The sequence below is a fragment of the Lissotriton helveticus genome, chromosome 11 (genome assembly GCF_964261635.1).
Source record: "Lissotriton helveticus chromosome 11, aLisHel1.1, whole genome shotgun sequence".
Classification (NCBI taxonomy): domain Eukaryota; kingdom Metazoa; phylum Chordata; class Amphibia; order Caudata; family Salamandridae; genus Lissotriton; species Lissotriton helveticus.
Genome location: NC_136072.1, coordinates 318346074 through 318373056, shown reverse-complemented (window position 1 = coordinate 318373056; position 26983 = coordinate 318346074). Strand labels below are relative to the sequence as shown.

Genomic DNA, 26983 nt, shown 5'->3' with positions numbered 1-26983 from the left:
TACTAGTACAAGTACTGGTAGTGATATAATGGTGTATGAATGGGGGAGGGGGGCTCTCTCCAACCCCTGTCCAGTCCTGTTACATGCAAGACCTAATACACGGGTGCTTCAAGGGGACAATGGCTGATATAGTCGAATCACACAGCAGCAGCAGTAAAGCAAATCTCTGGATCGGTAAGAAGATTAAGCAATAAAGCCTGTATAGTGTAGCAGACAGAAAACAGCAATCCGAATAATTCACTGCAGGTACCAGAACCGTGGTCGACCACAGATTTTTCAAAAAAAGCGAACTGGAAATGAAGTAGCTTCTTTATTGGCAGTCAAAGCATGGAATAAGTTACCCCCGCCATGCGTTCGGCTTCTGGCTTGCTTGCCTTCAGAAAGGTTTTGAAAACTTGGCTTTTTTGCAACTAGGCCCTCAGGTTACGTTCTGATCTTTGGAGCTTCATCTTTCATCATACTAGGGTTTTTTGTCATCACACTACCTCATGGGAAGGGTGGCTGGGCAGTTCCTGATTTTACTCTATATTATTACACCTGCATTCTGCAAAACATGCAAATTCTATTAACTGATGAAGGGGTGTCTAATATAGCAGAATCGCCATCTATCTATCAGATGCTTTTAGGTGCGGATGCCAAGAGCCGTCTATTTGTGATCCTGGAGTTCAGCTATTACAATAAAAGTAGGTTCAAGGTGTTAAACACTGCTTATAAGGTCTGGAAGGCTGTACGGAAGTGGTATCAACTTGAAAGGTTTTCCTATTATACTCCAATGTCTGCGACTGGGTTATTACCATCTGTATTCTGGGATAGAACTATAGATTGATGGAGGATTAAAGGGATTGTATATATTGGACATCTATATACCAATGGGAGCATGGCATCTTATGCTATGCTAACGGACAAATATCGGTTACCTAGAAATCTGCGACAATTTGTGTAAAACCCGACGGGAAACGGCCTTTACAACGAAGCCGTTTCCACGAAATCTTTAACCACGCATGCAGTACAATGCATGCGTGGTTACCACTAAAGCCTTTACCACGCATACCTTTACTACGAGGTTTGTAGTAAAGGCATATGTGGTAAAGGTAAAAAGTAAAAAAAGGGGGGCTTGGGGGGGTCTCCCCCCCAAATAAAAAAAACTCACCAGAAGTCCCGTCGGGATCTGCACATAATCAGCGTCGTTTAAGAGAAATCGGAAAAAAATTCCGTTTCCTCTTAACGACGTATGACGTCACCACGCAAGTAGTCGAGGGAAAGGTTATGCGTGGTAAACGAATTCCGTTGTAACGCATGCGTGGTAAAGGCATGCGTTGCAACGGAATTCGTTGTAACGTCATACATTCAAACCCGACAGAGTATAGAGCCAAATCCCGTGGTTGAAGCTATTAGGAAGAATGCCCGTATTGGCACTCTATATAAACTGCTATTGGATACTCAAATGGAGGATTTGAATGTTCAAAATCTTAAATGGGATAGTAGGTTAGGGTGCCGGGGCACTCAAGTAGTACGTTCTGTTGACTTGGCAGGGACGTTAGTTATGTCTGCTAATTTACTTTCTCAACACTATAAGCCAATGTTTAATCTCTATCATACCCCCGCCAAAATGTTTAAAATGGGGAGGGGTAAATGATGGGAAATGTTTTCGTTGTGGTATAGAAGATGCCGATATAGTTCATATATTTTTCTCATGTGGACAACTGAGAAATTTTGTGGAGCATCTCGAGAAATTTCTCTCCGAAATAACGGGGGGAGGGTCTGTAAAAATTGCTGCTGCCTATAAGCTCTTGGGGATAGATGAAAATGCAAGGGGCGAGCTGTTAATACACAAGCCTAGGTATTTAATTTTTTTAACCACTGCTATAGCTAGATTATGTATTGCTTCCATGTGGTTGCAGAAGGATGTTCCGACTTCTGAGCTTTGGAGAGCTAGATTTTTTTGCTATTTTTAATCTAGAATAGTGTATATGCTCTGAAAGGCTCACGAAGACGGAAACTGGGTATGGAAGTCTGGGGTCCAGTGATTGAGTATATGAAGGACTGAATATCCATTCTCTAAGAAATTTTAATCACTTTTAAGAACTATTTATGACGTACTAATATATGGATATTAATTACATTTCTGTCCCTGTCTCGTTTTGCACTAGTATGTGTCGGATAAAGTAATGGTTCATCTGTTTATCCCATCCTATCTTTTTTTAAACACTGTTTTAAAAAGAAAAAGTGTGACTTAGATGTGATTTATATGTGTTTGGTATTATCATGGATTGAAATAAAAATAAATAAATAAATCCCTGTTCTTGGGCTTCCTCGGTTATTGTTCCCATTTTTAAAAGTGGAAATAGGGCGGAGCCTGAATGCTACCGCCCTATTTCCCTAATTAATATCCCAGCTAAAATCTTGGGCAGAGTTTCTTATAACAGAATAGTAGAATAGATCAACGAAAAAAAGGTGCTAAATAATTGTCACTATGGCTTCTGAAGTGGCATGGGGAAGTTGAGCAATGTCTAAAAAAGCCTGATTGTTATGTAATATTCTGTTGCCAAACAGTCATCGCTTTATCTTGCCTTTATGGATATTTCTATGGCATCCGACTGTGTTACCCGGGCAAAGCTATGTCAACTACTTATTGAAAAAAATGCATAGTGTATTTGCAGATTTCTCTATATACAGGTACCAAGGCCTGAGTGAGGTTTGGGAATAAGGGGAAAGTTTTAGAAGAATTCAGTACTGCTCGGGAGGTCTGACAGGGTTGCATATTAGCTCATTTACTTTTTATTTTGTATATAAATGAGCTTAGTAATCACGTGGCCATGCTATGTGGTACGCCCCTTCCTGCATTACCAGTGTAAAGGACCTAGAACATCACAACCTGGCAGCGCTAAATGGTCGCTTCACAAACGACATCCCCCCGACAGCCACCTTTCATAACTCATCCGTCAGCTCTATCCTAGACTACACATTCTCATCTCTTCAACTCTTTGGGAGTATCACGGACTTCCGAATAGGCACAATGTCTGTCAGTGATCATCAGCCGCAAGAATTTAGCCTCAACTTCCAGGGGGCCGCGACTACCTCACCAGCAATAAATTTAGGTTGCTCGCTGACGATGGCACAGAAAAGAATAAAATGCAACACGACAAACCTGGAATGTTTCACAACGGACGCAAGAAGCCGATGGAAAAAGATCATCACAAACCAGCCCGATCAGTTAAGCGCCTGGGAGCAATTCACGAGCGGCCTCGGACAGGCACACACCAGGAAACCAAAGAGCCACATAAACCAGGAACATAGAAACAGCAACATACAGACAAAGCTGTCGGAATCAACCGGAAACCGCTACAAGGCCACAAAGCAAAACGCCAAGATTAAGCACCTGAAAAGAAACATCAACAAACTACTGCGGAAACTACATCGAGACGGACCTAACACCACAATACAAAAGGAACTGCAAAAATTAAAACAGAGTAAAAAAAGAATAATATGGCACGAAAAAAGGGAAGCAGAGGATGAGTTATGGGCCAGACTTCTCCATGATGCAAAAGGAATCAACACGAGCGGAAGATTCTGGAAGACAGTCAACAAACTCCAGTATTCTAGAAGCACTAGCATTGGCTCCTACTTAACTGAGGATGCCTGGTCCAACTACCTTCAGGCCCACTTCAACACAGCAAAAGAGATGGCAACAATCAGCCGACCAGAGAAGGGCAGCAAAACTCGTGCTGGGCCTCCAAAACAGGTCATTACTTCATTAAACCCTACCGAAAAACAAATTATAAGCAGGATCGTTAAAGGAAAAGTGGAGGGAGCGCCAGGCCCCAACGGGATACCGCCAATTCTCTACAAACAAAACCCGGAATACTGGGCTACGGCCTTACTACCTCTTTACAAACAGGTAATAGACACCACAACAATCCCAGCGTCGTGGAGAGGCTCGATATTAGCACCAATTCATAAAAAAGGCGACGTAAAGGACCCCAAAAATTACAGACTAATAGCCTTAATTGATAACGAGGCCAAATACTATGCCGGTCTTCTACTAGAAGAGCTCACGGAATCGTCGGAAGCAAATGCAGTAATTCCCATTACCCAGACAGGATTCCGAAAAGAACTGGGCACATCAACAAACATTCTGGCCCTCTCACTCCTCATCGACGCCTCGAAGACAGCCAATCTGCCCTTGTACTTATGTTTTATTGACTTCGCCGCAGCGTTTGACAACATCAACAGGAATTTACTATGGTCAAAGCTGGAAGACAGGAACATTCCATCGGGGCTACTAACACAGCTGATCTTATTATATACGGGCACTTGGGTCCAAGTCAAGTTAGGAACAGGAGACCTCCTATCAAGGAAAATACAAACCACAAAAGGCCTAAAACAAGGGTGCGTGCTGGCGCCAACATTATTTAACATCTTTATGTCTGACCTTGCACAGCAGCTGGATGAAAGCAACTCTCATGCTCCAAGCATAGGTGGCTTCACTCTCTCAAATTTAATGTACGCTGACGACATTGTCCTAATCAGTAGAACACCAATAGGGCTACAACATCTAATCAGCACAACCTTTAAGTACGCAACAGAGAACAGCCTAAGTATCAACCTCACAAAGACCAAAACAATGAGGATAAATGCCAAAAGATCATCTGTAGGGCACTGCTGGCACATGGGAGGGCACACACTTGAAAAAGCGGAGGAATACAAGTACCTCGGCGTAATTGTGGACAGCAAGGGCTCATTTCAACAGCAAAAGGAAGCAATCAAACGGAGGGGTATCAGCATAGCGATAGCACTAAGGGGCCTAAAAACGAAAGCAGCTGGCCGAAGCTTCACTCCCCTACTTCAAGTACTTCAGGCAAAATTGACACCCGCCATAACGTATGGAAGCGAATGCCTACGAGGGAGAGACACTCAGCAATTGAATAGCACAATAGTGAAGGCGATCAGAATGATATTCAGTCTGCCCACTTACACCTCGCCGGCACAAATAAGGCTGGAATTTGGCCTAAGAAATCAAACCCTGGAGCGAATGGGTGCCTATGCTAAAAGATGGCACAAAATTCAGAGAGGAGAAGCTGCTAGTCTCAACTTCTACCTATGGAAAGAGATAGAAAGAAAGAGCAACAGCGCGGCCGCAAAATATTTAAACCAATCAATAAACACCTTGTGCCTACAAGAAGCCTGGAAGTGCAGCGGGTCCCATAACATCTTCAAACAGCTAGTTAACAAATCTGTCAGAGCTATCTCATTTACAGAGGACAAAGCAAGCCTAGCCAATCGCGCGCACGGCTGGATGGTCATTAAAAGCTATACAAGCAGCCTCAACCAAAGCTACCTAGGAGCTGGGTTCACTAGGAGCATCAAGGAGAAGTTCTTACATCTACGGCTGGGCCTACTCCCATCACAAAAACACCTCCCTCCATGGAAAAGGCCCAAAGCAACAAGCAACTGCAGAATATGCGGGAACGCAAAAGAAGACATTCAACATCTAATTTGCACCTGCAAAGGCCTGGTCTCAGAGCGCAGGTTACACTTAAAAGTGCCCTTTAATAAACTGGGCATAAGAACATGCCGGCAAGCGGTCATGGCTTGCTTCGATGGAAAACACATCCAATTAGCATTCCATCTTGTAAAATTTCTAGAGAAAGTAGAAAAGAAACAGGAAAGCCAGACGGCAGACACCAGCTGCAGTAAAAATCAAGAAGCAAATTAAAGGGGCACTGAACAGTGAGCCAAGTCGCACGTTACAACGATGCTTAAAACCCAGGGGCAATGCCTTTTACACTGTCATCGCAGGAATACTAGGGTCCAATGCTACCGTAAGGGTTACACGGTGTGAAAGCAGTACACATTTTAGTAGCAAGGACTTTCCACCGCATGAAACTATTGTCATCGTGTACTCGCTTTCTCCAAGGGACTCACGGATTTTAACTCACGTTTTGTGGAAAATTTGTATACATTTCTGTAGCAATGACTATTAACATCATGAACCTATAGTCATTTTACACTTTTTATAATTTTATTTTTCCCATGTATTAATATTTGCAATGGTTTTAATTAACTGAGCAATAAAGATTACTTCTATCCTTCCTGCATTACTGTATGCTGATGACCCTTAAATCTCTACGTCTTTTAATCCATTCCTTTGTAACGTTTATAGCAAAACTTAATTTATAAACTAGTTTTACAAATTCTTTTTCAATGACATGTGACCTAAAGTGTGAGAGATTACATTCCATTACTGTAGGTTCGACTATTTTACATAGCACAAGCACTTTCTCCTATCTGGGGGTTACATTCAGTTACTCTGGGTCGTGGTTTTCTCCTTTTAAGCAAAACAGAGTTAAGTTCTCAAGGGCACTTGGGTCCTTACTTAGTTTACCGTCACCAAAGGGAGGGAGGCCCCTTTAACCTCTATTGCAAATATATTCAATACATTGCACCCCTATAGCGACTTATGGAGCGGGAGTCTGGGGGTTAGCTGATACTATGAACCTTCAGAGGGAGGAAAACCGTTTTGTAAGGAGATTATTGTCAGTCCCTGTATCAACCTCCCATTTGATCTGCTACAGCAAGTTAGATATGGACTATTTAAGTGACATGGGGCCATATGTAGGAAGCCAAATAGCGATCGCAAACGCTGAAATTCACAGAATTTCAGCGTTTGCGATCGCAATTTGGACAGTGTGCTATGTAGCAAACAAAAACCCACTCGCAAAATAGGGAATCGCAAAATTTGCGATTCCCTATTTTGCAAATGCATTTAAGGAATCCCAAATTGCGATTCCTTAAATGCAATGTAGGAAGCACCCCAAGTTGTGCGATTTTGGCTTAAGGAATCGCAAATTACCACCAACTTCACGTTGGTGGTAATTTGTGATTTCTTTGAAAAATGCCCTTTTTTGCATTTTTCAAAGTGTCATGTGGCGCACATATATGCCCTTAGTGCATGTATGTGCGCCACATGTGCACACATGCTTATTTCAGGGGTCAACAGGGTGTCCTATTGACACCCTTGCAACCTTGAAATTGCATTCTCAATTTGCGATTCTCTATTTCGGAATCACAAATTGAGAATGTCTTCCCATTCATTTCTATGGGCCTTCTAGCCCATAGGAATTAATGGGAATGTATTCCTTATTTGCGAATCTCAATTTGAAATTCGCAAATAAGGAATATGTGGGATTCCCAAAATATTTTGCTAATCCTACCTACATTGCTTTTTGACATTCTCTAATTTCAATTCCCTAAAAATCGCAATTTGAGAATCGCAAAACCCTCTTTACCTACATTTGGCCCCTGATTCTTAGCCGACCGGCCAATCTTTGGTTATCCATTTTGAGCTTAGAAGATGCAATACTAACAAAGGATATAATCAATGATTGTTTGGTCTGTGATAAGGGACTTTCTATTCCCTGTTTGGTTTATGTCAAAAAAAATTGGAGGGAATAGGTTTAATAGATATATTTTTAGACAGAGTACTACAGACTGTTACCTGTTTGAAGCCATTGAAGTCGCTATTACTTAAGAAAACTAAAACAGATAGACTGCGTGTGGAAAGTCTGCAATCAAGTGTCATGACTTACTTGCATTTGAATTTAGGGAACCCGCTTCAGAATATTTGTGCAATACAAATGGGAGGCGGGTATGTTTTTTTACTGTTCATCTTTAAAGCGGGTACAGTTAAATACTCTTTTATGTTTCCCTCTGGGGCATCAGCATGAGCTTGGCTCGAGGATTTGCCCATGTAATAACAAGACTAAGCAATCCATAATGAATTTCCTCTTTTTTGTGTGGCTCCTATGTGTTGTACACAAAAAGATTTCTGGTGCCCTTTATGAGACTTAGAAAGATAAGATCTTGTATGCAGGCTTATCATGATCTACGAACTTTGATCAATGATGAAACCTGTCGCTGTGTTGGCATGTTTCTCCAAGCTGCAGCATCCTCTAGGAGGACAATGTTAGTGGACTGATTCGATTTTGCTCAGGTTTTTAAAGTAATTTTATCATGCAGTATGAGATTCAAACTGATTATGATTGCCACAAATTTGTAAAAAATAATTGATGAGTTTTTAATATCTATGATGGGGTCATGAATTAAGGTGTCACTGCTTTTATATGGATAATGTGTATGATAATCTGTACGCTTTGTGGCTATTTTTTATTGCCGAATAAAGATTTGAATCGGAATCTAATGACCATTTGTGTTGTTTTATATTGATGGGCTGCTTGTTCTCTGGAAATCTTAGTATGTTATAAAACAGAACTATTTACTGAGCAGGCCTGCATGTTAATGTGTTTTACTCTTTTTTTTAAATAATTTTTTTATTGAGAGTTCATAGACTTAAAATCATACAATTGTACCATATAACAATACATATTTGAAAATATTGGAGAAGGGAGGAGTTTTGATTAGATCCAAGATACAAAACATTACAATATTATAGATATACATTTCAAAATTCTCCATAATACAGTCATAAAAAAAACTGTAATAGATTAAAGTGCAAAGTGCTGAATCAAAAATTTGAATATGTAGCTACCTATATATCCTACCCGCTTAAGCTAAAGTGCAATGTGCTATACCCATACAAATACATATATTTTATCCTTTTATGTCCTCTACTAAATATTCTCTTATGTTTCAAACATACTCCAATATTTCTCGTACTTTCTTACCGCTCCTGCTCTTATTGCGTATTTCTTTTCTAATTCTAATATTCTGGACAATTTTGATCTCCATGCATTAAATGTTGGCACCTTCTCTGTTCTCCACAATTGCAGTATTAATGATCTTGCTATTAAAGCTGCAATAAACAAACCTTCCTCGCATAAAGAGGTAGCAGTAGAACAGTCCAGAACTGCAGTGGATTATCGAATGTGTTTTACTCTTGATAATAGTGTGTGAATAATTAATTTTTTTAGATCAGAGAAAAGATGTTTGTCTATAAGCTTTCTTAAAAATCCATCGATAATACTGACTTAGTTGAGCAATATTTTCATCTTCCAACTCCAACTTTTCTTAGCACTCTGCAGCTAAACTCTGCAACTCCAGTATGCTCATCAAATAATCCTTACTTCCATATTCCTTATTGTTTTAGCCAAGGTTTTATTATGATATTTGCTTCTTAGACTTTCGGGGCACACACACAAAGTGACCATCTATTACCAAACGCTTCCTGCAACTAAAAACCTAGAGGCTTTGCCAGTGCTTGTGTTTTATTTTTTAGACACAGGGAGGGTTAAGCGATTTGGAAAGAATCACAGGATTTTGAGCGACCCTGAGATTCGAGCAAGGTTCCCCAGTTCCAAAGTCAGCCGCTCTGGCCGTTACGCCACATACCCTCTTCCCTTCCCTCCAAATGTTTTGATTTCACTTTAATAAACAACATATAACTTCAACAACACAAGTAATGTAAACGAATTTAAAAATTCAGGCATATGAACACATAATCATACCTTATTCGTAAGTATGCTTACTGCCCTATTTTACTTACTTTTTCTTATTACTTTTTCCTTGACGTTGACTTGTACGTATATATGTATGTGCTGTTTTGTATGCAAATACCACTGCTGCCGATTGCATTGATAAAAACGCAAAATGGTGAAACCGTTTGTCATGAGTCAAATATCATTTACGATCCTTCAACACATCTGAGAAAGAATGGTTTAAGCAGGTGAAATATACTTTAAAATTAGCGGGGAGAGACAGCATTTCACTTTGAAAACTTCTCTTTTTGTGTCTTCACTCATAGCTTCAGACCCGCCTGGACACAACAGAGTCCCGCCTTCGAAGGTCCGAGCATGAACACAGCAGTGACCTGGAGAATGCCCTTTTACGGCTGGAAGAGGAACAGCAGAGGTGAGCCAGGACCTAGGCATGACATTCAAAGAGACTCTTAGCAAACATACTCACTTGGGTAAATTCGTAGCAGGGTGAGAAGCCAAGCCACAAGTTCCTTTAGGTTTGAAAATGGAAGCATAATAGTAGTGTTGCGTCCTGCCTTCTTTGAGGTAGGCCGCCTCGCGCTACGCGCCTCCTTGGCCCCAGTCCCTACAGACACTCACACCCACGCGATACTTTGCTGAGCTGAAAGACCCCGAACGGTCTCCTCCCTTCTATTTATAGCCTCGGACCACGCCTGGCCCAAGGGTGAAGTAGTAATACATCCGGGGCGCCCCAAAGGCACAACAACAAGACTGCTAACCTGCTACATCCCATCTCCACTCAGTCCTTGCGAACAATTAGACACATTCTTCTAGGTGACATGCTAAATCCCTGAGCCGCAGGCTGGGTTGAGGGTTGGGCAGGAGTCTGTACCGGGGATGTTGTGAGAAGTTGGCCTGATATATGATGTTTCCAATTCTGGAACCACCTTGTATCAGTCCAAATAACCCCTTATGGTGTCTGGTTGTAAGTCAACCTTATAGACAAGCTATCTTAATGGTAGCATAGACTAAGCAGCCTTAAAGACTTAACTCAAGAGGTCGTGTTAAGCGAGCTGTTTTACCAATCACAATCCTGTAATATCAAATGAAAGGACACCACACAAGTATATATTATAAAAATATATGTATTTATTACTCAAAATAATCCCCAGTACTCTTTATGAATAAAGGGGCACAAGCGTTAAATCAAAAGCACAGTATAACATACAAAGTTGAACAATTATGGATGAGGGCGAGGGGCCACTCAGACCATATACTAAACAAGTGGTATAAGAGATACAAATCGAACAGTGGTTAGGCCTAGGGCCTAGGGAATCGCTGGGAGCAGTCGGGACAAGCAATGCTGAAGTCGGGAAAAGCCCGCGGGATTCGGGTGCAGCGCTGAAAGCGCACGCATGCACCAATGTTAGTCAATGGTGCGTAAAAGTTACACAAATAGAGTTTAAGGACACTTCCGCTGAACCTAAAGGGACAAAACTTAAGAAACAGACCCTAGAGGTGTGTACCAGTGTGGGAACACCCGCGTTGCAATGTTACCTCACCCACAGGAAGCGGGTGCACAGGGTCGAAGTAGTGTCGGGTTTCGTCACGCTGGTTCTTGGTGCTTGGAGCTGAAGAGGCTGCAGGCGCTGTGAAGGAGAAGTGTCCGGTGGGATCCAAGGGTGGATCGAAGTCGAAAAGTACCTGAAAGCAGAGGGGAAAGAGTCTGGGTCACTCAGCAGTGACATGGGTGGAACCAGGACGGAACCAGGCAATGTCGGGCGCAATCAGGTGGTTGTCGAGGAGCTTCTCTCCGCTGTCACGTGGGCTCTGGGGCATCTGCGAAGTCCAGTAGCAGGTCACGATCTGTCCCACGTAGGCTCTCGCCGTCGGCGCTGTCGGCTTCAAGATTGGAGCAAACAACACTTGGCAAAAGCAATCCACGCGGAACCGGAAGAGTGCTTCTCACTCGGACCAGGAGGGTCAGAGTGGGGGCTCCTTTTCAGGGGAGCTGGTGCAAATCTGGAGCAACCAGAATCGCAAGCCGTATTTCAAGTTTCGTCGGCACAGGGGCCACAAGCCGGCTGGCAAGTGACTGGGCCAACGCGTTGAGCCAAAAGAAGCAGAAGGGCCCCACGCAGCACTCGTCGAGTGTAGAGGGGTGAACTTCGGTGCAAGAGTGGCTCAGGGTTGGGGCTTCTCAAACCCCGGTGTACAGCTTCGAGGGTCACTCGTGGGCTGCACGGTCAGCGTCTCGTGGTCTTTCCAAGATGGCGTGCCCCACGCTTCCGGTCGCCTCCACGGGTCTCAGCTCTGCAGGGACTGTGGATCGGGCTGTTAGAAGGCAGGCAAGCTTGATCTCGTCGATCTCTGTCTCTCGAGTTCCGGCGGGAACTGCAACAAAGCAGACGTCGAGGTGCTGGATGGTGCCTGTTTGCACAGGGGGGTCACTCCTTGATAACAAGGGAGATTCTTCAGTCTTCTACGTTGAGTAGGATATCGAAGGGTCCAGAGTTTCGTTTCTTATGTTTCATCAGGATAATCTGAAGTGCATTGGCACTGCTCCCACTCTTATTCGAATCTGGGGGGCTGGATTACCTGCTAGGTCCCCTCCTATGGGTGGGACCCAGGAAGGGGGTGGATACACCCCTTTCCTTTGATCCAGGCCGCGCTGGGACTGGGGCTGGTGTGCCCCAGAACCGGTTTGACCGGATTATGCAAGGGGCAGCCTTGTGCTCCCCATGCAGTGTCTGGTTTCTTTCAAACCTCCCTGCTACAATCCACTATCTCCTGTCTGGGGGGGTGTGACACCTCCCTGCGACAGGAAACCCTTTGTCCAGGCCCCTTTGGCTGAGTTTCGGTCAGCTTCAGGGGGTCAGACTTGTGTCTGTGGCAGAAGCATCCATTTTGTGGATCTGAGGCCCTTTTAGAAATTAACCGCATTTCAGTAAAGTAACATGTCTTCTCCCTCTAGAAGGGTGGAATGCTATCCCCGTCGCCAGAACTGGCGAGGGGATAGTATTCCAAATCGTATGACACCTTACACGACATGTTTTGATAAAGCCAAACCAAAGTTGCTATATAACCGCGAGGATTATAATGCACTTAATAGTATATGGTATGGCATTATCCTGAAACAGCTTAGGGATTTGTTCCCGACGGCTGCAGACAGGCTCAGCTCATACTAGAGCTCCATCTCACATTAAACCACGCACTCTGCCTCCAGGATTGATGAGGCCTTCCATAGGAGTGGCTCACAGGTTTATATGTGTCCAGATATAGGTTTAGATATAGGTATACTATATCTAAGCAAGGGGTGATTACACCACCTTACCCCAGCTGAGTGATCAGCCAGTTGTGTCAATTTAAGAACCAGCCAGGGGTGGCAAAAGATATGCTGCAGCCCCTGGTAGGCCTTGGTGGCACCTATGCCCTGAGCACCTATAGTGCATGGGACAGGGGCTGACAAGGAGTCCATTTCCAATTGTGGTATGTACCTAGGGTACATGGAATCCATTTTACAGAGAGAGCAGATAGCCTGGGGCCCTGTTTAGCAGGGAACCAGGCCAACTAAGTAAAAAACCAGCTAAACACAAGGCAAAAAATCTGGGGTAACCATAGTCAGGTAGCCACCTTCCTACATAACCCCCCCCCCCAAACGAAAGGAGATAAGGCTATCCTTGGCCAGGTAAGCCTATATTGCCTGAGTGGCCATATAAGGAAGTACCTGCACTAGCATGGGTACCCCCTGTCTCATGGTCCACTAAGCAGTCCCTCACCCTTGGGGTATTAGAGGGTCTCCACCATAGGGAATCACTACCTTGGGTGTGTTTATGCAAAGTTAAAGGCTGGTTTGGATATGGAGTATTGAAGTGAGGCTCCACTAATTTAGGGCTCCGCTTCCTCCAATTATCTTCCACCATGTGTGCCTTTCTTTCTTCAACTGAGTTGCACTGTGCTCTCAGGGTTTGCCTCTGGCTACCTAAAGCTGGAGGCTGGGTCCCTATGTTTGGCTTGCTGGAGGGACAGTTCACGTTTGGGCCCTTTGGGTCCCAGGTTTGGCTGTGCCCAACAGAATCCATCTGTGGGAGGTCCCTAACTGTTTTTAAGGGTGCTCCCTCAGGAGTTTTTAAAGTTTTCACCTCACTAGGGCTACTAGTTTTGGTGCCCCTGATCTGTTGATGGGGGTGCTTTATTTGACAGGGGGCCCTCTGGGTCTCACTGTCCTTCTTGTCCTCTGCAGCCCTGGGCTGACTAAGGCAAGGTAGAGAGGGGTAGGTTACCTGCTCCAGACTGGGTCCCACCTGAGAACGGTCCACTGACATCAGAGGCTCTGTCAGGCTAGGCCTAACCACCTCTGGGGCAGTTCCTTCATCAGGGGTAAGATCAGTTCCCTGAGGAGGCTGATCCTTTCCTAAAGTCTGGTGAGGGGGAGATTTCTCGTCCTCCTCTGTGCTCTCTGTTTGTGTGAAGTTATCCATAATTTCAGGTTTCACAACACACATATCAGTTTCAGTTTGGGCTGTGGCCATCACAGCCCCACCAACCTTTTCAGGAGGAGACTCAGTTTGGGTTTCTGCTGTTATCATAACAGCTTTGCTATTCTGTTCAGGAAGAGCTTTTGCTAAAGATGGGGCAGAGAGTTGCTCAGCCCTACCAACCTTTTCAGGAAGGACATCTTGAATTGGGGCTGTAGCCATCACAGCCCCACTAACCTTTCCATTGGCATTTACCATTCTAGAATGGGTTTCCTGTTCAACCTCAGCCCAGGCTGAGATTTCTAAATCAATACCCAATAGACAGTCCACAGGCAAGTTTGATGACACTGCCACTCTCTTTGGGCCAGTGACACCTCCCCAGCTGAGACTTACTACTGCCATGGGATGATTTGTTTGGATTCCATCAATGTTTGTTACCTGGTATGTGGCACCTGGTAAAAGTTGCTTAGAGGGGACTATGCAGTCAGCCACCATGGTGATGCTAGCCCCTGTGTCTCTAAAGGTCTCAACTTTCAAACCATTGATGATGGGTTCTTGTCTATATTTGCTCAAGGTATTTGGGCAATCAGAGAAGTTGGCAAACCCCATGCCAGTCTCATAAACAAGATTATTTGGGGATGGGGACCTGGATAGGCCAGGGTCCACCTGGGCTCCAAAAGTAAACCCACCCAGATTCCTGGGTGTGCTCCCACTTCCTGGGGGATTACTGCTGACAGTAACAGGAGGTGTTGGAACTGGCTTTGGAGGTATATTCTCTTTATTGTTATTCTTGGGACAACAGTTGTCTGTTTTGTAATGCCCAACCTGTTTACAGGCATAACAATAAGGCTTTTTCTCAGTTGAGGAAGTGTCTTGGGACCCACCCCCATTCTTGGAGTTTTGGGGCCCTGGGGAAGTCTTTTCTTTACTTTTCTCCCCACCCTTATCTTGAGGCTTGGTAGACTCCTTCTTCTGGTTACTGTCCTGATTCTTAGGCCTAATCCTGGTTCTGACCCATTTATCTGCCCTCTTTCCCAATTCTTGGGGAGAGGTCAAATCTGAGTCCACCAGGTGCTGGTGTAAGAGCTGGTACTGACAATTACTTAGGATCTGCTCCCTCATAATCAAATTATACAATCCTGTGAAGTCATGTACTTTGCTGCCATTTAGCCAACCCTCCAGAGCCTTAGTAGCACAATCTACAAAATCAGTCCAGTCCTGTGTCTGTGTCTTCTGGGTGTCTCTGAACTTCAACCTGTACTGTTCAGTGGTTAAGCCAAACCCATCTATCAGAACACTCTTCAGGACTTTGTAATTGTTTGCATCCTCATGTCTAACAGTGAGGAGCTTATCTCTCCCTTTCTCTGAAAAGGAGTACCATAAGATTGCTGCCCACTGTTCCTCAGGAACCTGCTGTACCATGCAGGCTCTCTCAAGAGCAGTTATCCACTTGTGGATGTCATCCCCTTCCTTGTAGGGGGGCACAATCTTTGTCAGGTTTCTACTATCATAGGACCTGGATTTCTCTCTAGGAATATTGCTGCCACCAGTGGCATCTAAGCCACACATTCTTTTCTCTCTTGCCAAGGCAAGTCTAGCTTGAGCCAGGGCTACCTCCTCCCTCTCTATCTGGAGTTTGACAGCCCTCATTCTGGCCCTATGCTCTATCTTCTGAGAGGAAGTCATTCCTCTCTGAGATTCTCTTGAGGCACTAGAAATATGAGAGTCCCCTGATGGAGATCTCACTCTTCTGTTGCCTGGGAGAATGATATGGTGGGGTCTGGGGAGGTGCTGGCCCTCTCCATTCCCCAGTAGTTCTAAGTTGGCCTGGTTAAGCCTGGCAACTATAACCTGGCTACCCCTCTGATCCTGATTTTCAGGTTCTTCTAAGTCTGAACCATCCTCCTCCTCTTCTTCCTCCTCTTCTTCCTCCTCTGGAGTGGTATCAGTTACAGGGGGGTTCACTCCATCTCCTGACTCTAAGGGAACTGCATTCGCCTTTTCTAAGTCATCCTGTTCTAGAATGGCTATCAGGGAAGGACTGGTGGGACTTCTGCCCCTTTTTAACCCTCTTGAGATGCACAAGGCAACCACGTCTTTGTGGGTTAGTTTGTCATAGCTGGAAGTTGCCTTGGTAAGGTCAACTGTCACAGAAGCAGAGCCTGAGGCCTTTCCTGTGTCAGACATGACTCTAGTGTGGTGTAAGTGATGCACTTACCTACACTAAGTGTTTTCCTACTGTACCTTGCTAGTGAGTTGTAGTCAGGGTGTGCTAATCCCTTTAATCTACAACTACTAAGTTCAGTAGAACTTAAATATGCTAAGCTTTTGATTTATATGTACCTAGAGGTACTTGATGTGATCTTTCAATTTGATAAAAAGATTGCAATGGTAAAACAAACAGCAAGCTCAAATCCGCACCGCTGCTCACCAATGTGAGAAGTTGGCCTGATATATGATGTTTCCAATTCTGGAACCACCTTGTATCAGTCCAAATAACCCCTTATGGTGTCTGGTTGTAAGTCAACCTTATAGACAAGCTATCTTAATGGTAGCATAGACTAAGCAGCCTTAAAGGCTTAACTCAAGAGGTCGTGTTAAGCGAGCTGTTTTACCAATCACAATCCTGTAATATCAAATGAAAGGACACCACACAAGTATATATTATAAAAATATATGTATTTATTACTCAAAATAATCCCCAGTACTCTTTATGAATAAAGGGGCACAAGCGTTAAATCAAAAGCACAGTATAACATACAAAGTTGCACAATTATGGATGAGGGCGAGGGGCCACTCAGACCATATACTAAACAAGTGGTATAAGAGATACCAATCGAACAGTGGTTAGGCCTAGGGCCTAGGGAATCGCTGGGAGCAGTCGGGACAAGCAATGCTGAAGTCGGGAAAAGCCCGCGGGATTCGGGTGCAGCGCTGAAAGCGCACGCATGCACCAATGTTAGTCAATGGTGCGTAAAAGTTACACAAATAGAGTTTAAGGACACTTCCGCTGAACCTAGAGGGACAAAACTTAAGACACAGACCCTAGAGGTGTGTACCAGTGTGGGAACACCGGCGTTGCAATGTTACCTCACCCACAGGAAGCGGGTGCACAGGGTCGAAGTAGTGTCGGGTTTCGTCACGCTGGTTCTTGGTGCTTGGAGCTGAAGAGGCTGCAGGAGCTGTGAAGGAGAAGTGTCCGGTGGGATCCAAGGGTGGATCGAAGTCGAAAAGTACCTGAAAGCAGAGGGGACAGAGTCTGGGTCACTCAGCAGTGACCAGGGTGGAACCAGGACGGAACCAGGCAATGTCGGGCGCAATCAGGTGGTTGTCGAGGAGCTTCTCTCCGCTGTCACGTGGGCTCTGGGGCATCTGCGAAGTCCAGGAGCAGGTCACGATCTGTCCCACGTACGCTCTCGCCGTCGGCGCTGTCGGCTTCAAGATTGGAGCAAACAACACTTGGCAAAAGCATTCCACGCGGAACCGGAAGATTGCTTCTCACTCGGACCAGGAGGGTCAGAGTGGGGGCTCCTTTTCAGGGGAGCTGGTGCAAATCTGGAACAACCAGAATCGCAAGTCGTATTTCAAGTTTCGTCGGCACAGGGGCCACAAGCTGGCTGGCAAGTGACCGGGCCAATGCGTTGAGCCAAAAGAAGCAGAAGGGCCCCACGCAGCACTCGTTGAGTGTAGAGGGGTGAACTTCGGTGCAAGAGTGGCTCAGGGTTGGGGCTTCTCAAACCCCGGTGTACAGCTTCGAGGGTCACTCGTGGGCTGCACGGTCAGCGTCTCGTGGTCTTTCCAAGATGGCATGCCCCACGCTTCCGGTCGCCTCCACGGGTCTCAGCTCTGCAGGGACTGTGGATCAGGCTGTTAGAAGGCAGGCAAGCTTGATCTCGTCGATCTCTGTCGCTCGAGTTCCGGCGGGAACTGCAACAAAGCAGACGTCGAGGTGCAGGATGGTGCCTGTTTGCACAGGGTGGTCACTCCTTGACCACAAGGGAGATTCTTCAGTCTTCTACGTTGAGTAGGATGTCGAAGGGTCCAGAGTTTCGTTTCTTATGTTTCATCAGGATAATCTGAAGTGCATTGGCACTGCTCCCACTCTTATTCGAATCTGGGGGGCTGGATTACCTGCTAGGTCCCCTCCTATGGGTGGGACCCAGGAAGGGGGTGGATACACCCCTTTCCTTTGATCCAGGCCGCGCTGGGACTGGGGCTGGTGTGCCCCAGAACCGGTTTGACCGGATTATGCAAGGGGCAGCCTTGTGCTCCCCATGCAGTGTCTGGTTTCTTTCAAACCTCCCTGCTACAATCCACTATCTCCTGTCTGGGGGGGTGTGACACATCCCTGCGACAGGAAACCCTTTGTCCAGGCCCCTTTGGCTGAGTTTCGGTCAGCTTCAGGGGGTCAGACTTGTGTCTGTGGCAGAAGCATCCATTTTGTGGATCTGAGGCCCTTTTAGAAATTAACCGCATTTCAGTAAAGTAACATGTCTTCTCCCTCTAGAGGGGTGGAATGCTATCCCCGTCACCAGAACTGGTGAGGGGATAGTATTCCAAATCATATGACACCTTACACGACATGTTTTGATAAAGCCAAACCAAAGTTGCTATATAACCGCGAGGATTATAATGCACTTAATAGTATATGGTATGGCATTATCCTGAAACAGTTTAGGGATTTGTTCCCGACGGCTGCAGACAGGCTCAGCTCATGCTAGAGCTCCATCTCACATTAAACCACGCACTCTGCCTCCAGGATTGATGAGGCCTTCCATAGGAGTGGCTCACAGGTTTATATGTGTCCAGATATAGGTTTAGATATAGGTATACTATATCTAAGCAAGGGGTGATTACACCACCTTACCCCAGCTGAGTGATCAGCCAGTTGTGTCAATTTAAGAACCAGCCAGGGGTGGCAAAAGATATGCTGCAGCCCCTGGTAGGCCTTGGTGGCACCTATGCCCTGAGCACCTATAGTGCATGGGACAGGGGCTGACAAGGAGTCCATTTCCAATTGTGGTATGTACCTAGGGTACATGGAATCCATTTTACAGAGAGAGCAGATAGCCTGGGGCCCTGTTTAGCAGGGAACCAGGCCAACTAAGTAAAAAACCAGCTAAACACAAGGCAAAAAATCTGGGGTAACCATAGTCAGGTAGCCACCTTCCTACATAACCCCCCCCCCCCCAAACGAAAGGAGATAAGGCTATCCTTGGCCAGGTAAGCCTATATTGCCTGAGTGGCCATATAAGGAAGTACCTGCACTAGCATGGGTACCCCCTGTCTCATGGTCCACTAAGCAGTCCCTCACCCTTGGGGTATTAGAGGGTCTCCACCATAGGGAATCACTACCTTGGGTGTGTTTATGCAAAGTTAAAGGCTGGTTTGGATATGGAGTATTGAAGTGAGGCTCCACTAATTTAGGGCTCCGCTTCCTCCAATTATCTTCCACCATGTGTGCCTTTCTTTCTTCAACTGAGTTGCACTGTGCTCTCAGGGTTTGCCTCTGGCTACCTAAAGCTGGAGGCTGGGTCCCTATGTTTGGCTTGCTGGAGGGACAGTTCACGTTTGGGCCCTTTGGGTCCCAGGTTTGGCTGTGCCCAACAGAATCCATCTGTGGGAGGTCCCTAACTGTTTTTAAGGGTGCTCCCTCAGGAGTTTTTAAAGTTTTCACCTCACTAGGGCTACTAGTTTTGGTGCCCCTGATCTGTTGATGGGGGTGCTTTATTTGACAGGGGGCCCTCTGGGTCTCACTGTCCTTCTTGTCCTCTGCAGCCCTGGGCTGACTAAGGCAAGGTAGAGAGGGGTAGGTTACCTGCTCCAGACTGGGTCCCACCTGAGAACGGTCCACTGACATCAGAGGCTCTGTCAGGCTAGGCCTAACCACCTCTGGGGCAGTTCCTTCATCAGGGGTAAGATCAGTTCCCTGAGGAGGCTGATCCTTTCCTAAAGTCTGGTGAGGGGGAGATTTCTCGTCCTCCTCTGTGCTCTCTGTTTGTGTGAAGTTATCCATAATTTCAGGTTTCACAACACACATATCAGTTTCAGTTTGGGCTGTGGCCATCACAGCCCCACCAACCTTTTCAGGAGGAGACTCAGTTTGGGTTTCTGCTGTTATCATAACAGCTTTGCTATTCTGTTCAGGAAGAGCTTTTGCTAAAGATGCGGCAGAGAGTTGCTCAGCCCTACCAACCTTTTCAGGAAGGACATCTTGAATTGGGGCTGTAGCCATCACAGCCCCACTAACCTTTCCATTGGCATTTACCATTCTAGAATGGGTTTCCTGTTCAACCTCAGCCCAGGCTGAGATTTCTAAATCAATACCCAATAGACAGTCCACAGGCAAGTTTGATGACACTGCCACTCTCTTTGGGCCAGTGACACCTCCCCAGCTGAGACTTACTACTGCCATGGGATGATTTGTTTGGATTCCATCAATGTTTGTTACCTGGTATGTGGCACCTGGTAAAAGTTGCTTAGAGGGGACTATGCAGTCAGCCACCATGGTGATGCTAGCCCCTGTGTCTCTAAAGGTCTCAACTTTCAAACCATTGATGATGGGTTCTTGTCTATATTTGCTCAAGGTATTTGGGCAATCAGAGAAGTTGGCAAACCCCATGCCAGTCTCATAAACAAGATTATTTGGGGATGGGGACCTGGATAGGCCAGGGTCCACCTGGGCTCCAAAAGTAAACCCACCCAGATTCCTGGGTGTGCTCCCACTTCCTGGGGGATTACTGCTGACAGTAACAGGAGGTGTTGGAACTGGCTTTGGAGGTATATTCTCTTTATTGTTATTCTTGGGACAACAGTTGTCTGTTTTGTAATGCCCAACCTGTTTACAGGCATAACAATAAGGCTTTTTCTCAGTTGAGGAAGTGTCTTGGGACCCACCCCCATTCTTGGAGTTTTGGGGCCCTGGGGAAGTCTTTTCTTTACTTTTCTCCCCACCCTTATCTTGAGGCTTGGTAGACTCCTTCTTCTGGTTACTGTCCTGATTCTTAGGCCTAATCCTGGTTCTGACCCATTTATCTGCCCTCTTTCCCAATTCTTGGGGAGAGGTCAAATCTGAGTCCACCAGGTGCTGGTGTAAGAGCTGGTACTGACAATTACTTAGGATCTGCTCCCTCATAATCAAATTATACAATCCTGTGAAGTCATGTACTTTGCTGCCATTTAGCCAACCCTCCAGAGCCTTAGTAGCACAATCTACAAAATCAGTCCAGTCCTGTGTCTGTGTCTTCTGGGTGTCTCTGAACTTCAACCTGTACTGTTCAGTGGTTAAGCCAAACCCATCTATCAGAACACTCTTCAGGACTTTGTAATTGTTTGCATCCTCATGTCTAACAGTGAGGAGCTTATCTCTCCCTTTCTCTGAAAAGGAGTACCATAAGATTGCTGCCCACTGTTCCTCAGGAACCTGCTGTACCATGCAGGCTCTCTCAAGAGCAGTTATCCACTTGTGGATGTCATCCCCTTCCTTGTAGGGGGGCACAATCTTTGTCAGGTTTCTACTATCATAGGACCTGGATTTCTCTCTAGGAATATTGCTGCCACCAGTGGCATCTAAGCCACACATTCTTTTCTCTCTTGCCAAGGCAAGTCTAGCTTGAGCCAGGGCTACCTCCTCCCTCTCTATCTGGAGTTTGACAGCCCTCATTCTGGCCCTATGCTCTATCTTCTGAGAGGAAGTCATTCCTCTCTGAGATTCTCTTGAGGCACTAGAAATATGAGAGTCCCCTGATGGAGATCTCACTCTTCTGTTGCCTGGGAGAATGATATGGTGGGGTCTGGGGAGGTGCTGGCCCTCTCCATTCCCCAGTAGTTCTAAGTTGGCCTGGTTAAGCCTGGCAACTATAACCTGGCTACCCCTCTGATCCTGATTTTCAGGTTCTTCTAAGTCTGAACCATCCTCCTCCTCTTCTTCCTCCTCTTCTTCCTCCTCTGGAGTGGTATCAGTTACAGGGGGGTTCACTCCATCTCCTGACTCTAAGGGAACTGCATTCGCCTTTTCTAAGTCATCCTGTTCTAGAATGGCTATCAGGGAAGGACTGGTGGGACTTCTGCCCCTTTTTAACCCTCTTGAGATGCACAAGGCAACCACGTCTTTGTGGGTTAGTTTGTCATAGCTGGAAGTTGCCTTGGTAAGGTCAACTGACACAGAAGCAGAGCCTGAGGCCTTTCCTGTGTCAGACATGACTCTAGTGTGGTGTAAGTGATGCACTTACCTACACTAAGTGTTTTCCTACTGTACCTTGCTAGTGAGTTGTAGTCAGGGTGTGCTAATCCCTTTAATCTACAACTACTAAGTTCAGTAGAACTTAAATATGCTAAGCTTTTGATTTATATGTACCTAGAGGTACTTGATGTGATCTTTCAATTTGATAAAAAGATTGCAATGGTAAAACAAACAGCAAGCTCAAATCCGCACCGCTGCTCACCAATGTGAGAAGTTGGCCTGATATATGATGTTTCCAATTCTGGAACCACCTTGTATCAGTCCAAATAACCCCTTATGGTGTCTGGTTGTAAGTCAACCTTATAGACAAGCTATCTTAATGGTAGCATAGACTAAGCAGCCTTAAAGGCTTAACTCAAGAGGTCGTGTTAAGCGAGCTGTTTTACCAATCACAATCCTGTAATATCAAATGAAAGGACACCACACAAGTATATATTATAAAAATATATGTATTTATTACTCAAAATAATCCCCAGTACTCTTTATGAATAAAGGGGCACAAGCGTTAAATCAAAAGCACAGTATAACATACAAAGTTGCACAATTATGGATGAGGGCGAGGGGCCACTCAGACCATATACTAAACAAGTGGTATAAGAGATACCAATCGAACAGTGGTTAGGCCTAGGGCCTAGGGAATCGCTGGGAGCAGTCGGGACAAGCAATGCTGAAGTCGGGAAAAGCCCGCGGGATTCGGGTGCAGCGCTGAAAGCGCACGCATGCACCAATGTTAGTCAATGGTGCGTAAAAGTTACACAAATAGAGTTTAAGGACACTTCCGCTGAACCTAGAGGGACAAAACTTAAGACACAGACCCTAGAGGTGTGTACCAGTGTGGGAACACCGGCGTTGCAATGTTACCTCACCCACAGGAAGCGGGTGCACAGGGTCGAAGTAGTGTCGGGTTTCATCACGCTGGTTCTTGGTGCTTGGAGCTGAAGAGGCTGCAGGAGCTGTGAAGGAGAAGTGTCCGGTGGGATCCAAGGGTGGATCGAAGTCGAAAAGTACCTGAAAGCAGAGGGGACAGAGTCTGGGTCACTCAGCAGTGACCAGGGTGGAACCAGGACGGAACCAGGCAATGTCGGGCGCAATCAGGTGGTTGTCGAGGAGCTTCTCTCCGCTGTCACGTGGGCTCTGGGGCATCTGCGAAGTCCAGGAGCAGGTCACGATCTGTCCCACGTAGGCTCTCGCCGTCGGCGCTGTCGGCTTCAAGATTGGAGCAAACAACACTTGGCAAAAGCATTCCACGCGGAACCGGAAGATTGCTTCTCACTCGGACCAGGAGGGTCAGAGTGGGGGCTCCTTTTCAGGGGAGCTGGTGCAAATCTGGAACAACCAGAATCGCAAGTCGTATTTCAAGTTTCGTCGGCACAGGGGCCACAAGCTGGCTGGCAAGTGACCGGGCCAATGCGTTGAGCCAAAAGAAGCAGAAGGGCCCCACGCAGCACTCGTTGAGTGTAGAGGGGTGAACTTCGGTGCAAGAGTGGCTCAGGGTTGGGGCTTCTCAAACCCCGGTGTACAGCTTCGAGGGTCACTCGTGGGCTGCACGGTCAGCGTCTCGTGGTCTTTCCAAGATGGCATGCCCCACGCTTCCGGTCGCCTCCACGGGTCTCAGCTCTGCAGGGACTGTGGATCGGGCTGTTAGAAGGCAGGCAAGCTTGATCTCGTCGATCTCTGTCGCTCGAGTTCCGGCGGGAACTGCAACAAAGCAGACGTCGAGGTGCAGGATGGTGCCTGTTTGCACAGGGTGGTCACTCCTTGACCACAAGGGAGATTCTTCAGTCTTCTACGTTGAGTAGGATGTCGAAGGGTCCAGAGTTTCGTTTCTTATGTTTCATCAGGATAATCTGAAGTGCATTGGCACTGCTCCCACTCTTATTCGAATCTGGGGGGCTGGATTACCTGCTAGGTCCCCTCCTATGGGTGGGACCCAGGAAGGGGGTGGATACACCCCTTTCCTTTGATCCAGGCCGCGCTGGGACTGGGGCTGGTGTGCCCCAGAACCGGTTTGACCGGATTATGCAAGGGGCAGCCTTGTGCTCCCCATGCAGTGTCTGGTTTCTTTCAAACCTCCCTGCTACAATCCACTATCTCCTGTCTGGGGGGTGTGACACATCCCTGCGACAGGAAACCCTTTGTCCAGGCCCCTTTGGCTGAGTTTCGGTCAGCTTCAGGGGGTCAGACTTGTGTCTGTGGCAGAAGCATCCATTTTGTGGATCTGAGGCCCTTTTAGAAATTAACCGCATTTCAGTAAAGTAACATGTCTTCTCCCTCTAGAGGGGTGGAATGCTATCCCCGTCACCAGAACTGGTGAGGGGATAGTATTCCAAATCATATGACACCTTACACGACATGTTTTGATAAAGCCAAACCAAAGTTGCTATATAACCGCGAGGATTATAATGCACTTAATAGTATATGGTATGGCATTATCCTGAAACAGTTTAGGGATTTGTTCCCGACGGCTGCAGACAGGCTCAGCTCATGCTAGAGCTCCATCTCACATTAAACCACGCACTCTGCCTCCAGGATTGATGAGGCCTTCCATAGGAGTGGCTCACAGGTTTATATGTGTCCAGATATAGGTTTAGATATAGGTATACTATATCTAAGCAAGGGGTGATTACACCACCTTACCCCAGCTGAGTGATCAGCCAGTTGTGTCAATTTAAGAACCAGCCAGGGGTGGCAAAAGATATGCTGCAGCCCCCGGTAGGCCTTGGTGGCACCTATGCCCTGAGCACCTATAGTGCATGGTACAGGGGCTGACAAGGAGTCCATTTCCAATTGTGGTATGTACCTAGGGTACATGGAATCCATTTTACAGAGAGAGCAGATGGCCTGGGGCCCTGATTAGCAGGGAACCAGGTCAACTAAGTCAAAAACCAGCTAAACACAAGGCAAAAAATCTGGGGTAACCATAGTCAGGTAGCCACCTTCCTACACTACTCTCCTACACAACCCCCCCCCAAACGCAGGGACATTAAACTAACCTTGACCAGTTGAGTCTTCATGTTCTAAGTGGAAATATCTGGAGAGTCCATCTGCATTGACATGGTTACTCCCAGGTCTATGTTCCACTGTATAGTCCATCCCCTGTAGGGAAATGAACCACCTGAGGCACAATATATGCCTTGGCATGTTTGGGTTTGGATTTGCTGCCCTTCTCTAGTAGCCACCTTCCTACAGATGTTGATCACAAAAGGGCGGCTCCTGAATAGCTGGCCTGGCCGACTTGCTGCATGGCGAACTTTACTCTCTTGTTGGCAACTGACTGCTGGTTGGCAGCACCAGTGATTTCTTCCATGCCGGGCGAATTGTCTTCCTCCTCTCTCTGGCCCTCAGCACTAGGTCTTGCAAGGCAGCTTCTATCTTCTTAAACCATGAAAAATGTTGGGCCACTTTCTCCTGTCCCTTATTGACAGTTACCATTTTTCCGTCGCTCCTCTCTGCCGTCCACACCCCCAGCTCATACAGTGTCCTGAACTTCCACCCTGGTCTTTGATCTTTGATAACCACCAGGTCCCCCTTTCGGAGTTCTCAGGATCTTGCCCCTCTCTTGTGGCTAGTTGCTGCATTCTGCCTCTCCCTGCATGCTTGGGTTTCTCTGGCATCGTAGAGAGGTGCCGTCTGCCCAGGGCATGCAGGAGTTGCATCTTCACAAGACCCATTAAACATCAAGGTCCATGGGGCTCGTTGGGTGGTGCTGTGAGGTGTGCCCCGATATTCTCTCAAGAATGCCTGGAGGTGGCGCTCCAGGTCAACCTGTTCTGTTACGGCAATCCGGAGTGATTTGTTCAGGGTCCGCATGAATCTTTCCCTCTCCCCCATGGCCTTGGGGCACTAAGGGATGAAGCGCCGATGCCGGATTCTGTGGTGCTTTAATGAATCACTGAAATGGCATGGCAGTCCATTGTCACTTTTGATCTCAGAAGGAAAACCAAACAGTGCAAATGCATTTTCTAAAACGAGAGCCACATGTGTGAATGCTGTTGCATTGATAACTTCCTCAATGGGGTATTTGGAGTATGTATCCATGATGACTAGCGAGACTCCCCAACGGCGAAGATCCTAAAGTCTAGACTCACTTTGTCCCATGGCATAGTGCAAGATTCCTCAGTGATTATTAGCGCCGGTCTTTCCAGGACACCTGTCAATTGATATGTAGGGCACCTCTGGACAATCTCTACGGCCAGATCTTCAAGTCCGGTGAACCATACTTTCTCCTTCATCCTAGATTTCATCTTCATTGACCCTTGATTTCCTCCGATAGCTAGTTGTGTCTCATGACGCTGCAGGGCTGCTGGGATGACTATTCGGGATCTGTGCAGGATGATTACCTCCTGGGTCATGCTGAATTCATCCCTCACTCTCCACATCTTTGTGAGACATCCCCAACCTTTTCCTGACCATTCATTGGCATCTCGTAAAAAGTTCTGCCATGTGCCGCTTTGGATGATGTTGCACAACTTTTTGGGAACTGGATCTGCCTCAGCCGTGTCTTTGATGTCATCCAGGGTCAAGTCTCATGGACAAGCAGCACTTGAGATCATATTGACGTAGGCCTCCGCCACCTCAGCTTCATGGCTGTCAACCTGGGGTTTTGAAGACCCTGGGTGGTGAGAGAGGAAATCAGACGTGTTTTTCGCTCCAGGTTGGTAGATAACATCCATCATGTATTGTTGCAGCTCGATTCTCGGGGGTGGATGCGGGGCTGACCCCCACAACAAAATGGATTAGCGGTTGGTGGTCGGTGACGACCTTTAAGGATTGACCACTTACGTAAAGGTGAAAATGCATGCACACCCATTTATTCGCTAGGGCTTCTT

The 26983-nt window shown here is 46.4% G+C and overlaps 1 protein-coding gene across 1 annotated transcript in view; it reads left to right on the top strand.

Moving 5' to 3' along the window:
* CROCC2 (ciliary rootlet coiled-coil, rootletin family member 2) overlaps nt 1–26983 on the top strand; it is a 1301560-nt gene that overhangs the window by 196554 nt on the left and 1078023 nt on the right. The window contains exon 6 of the mRNA XM_078665477.1: nt 9761–9867. Within this exon, the coding sequence (XP_078521603.1) occupies nt 9761–9867 (107 nt within the window). The remainder of the gene's footprint in view (nt 1–9760; nt 9868–26983) is intronic.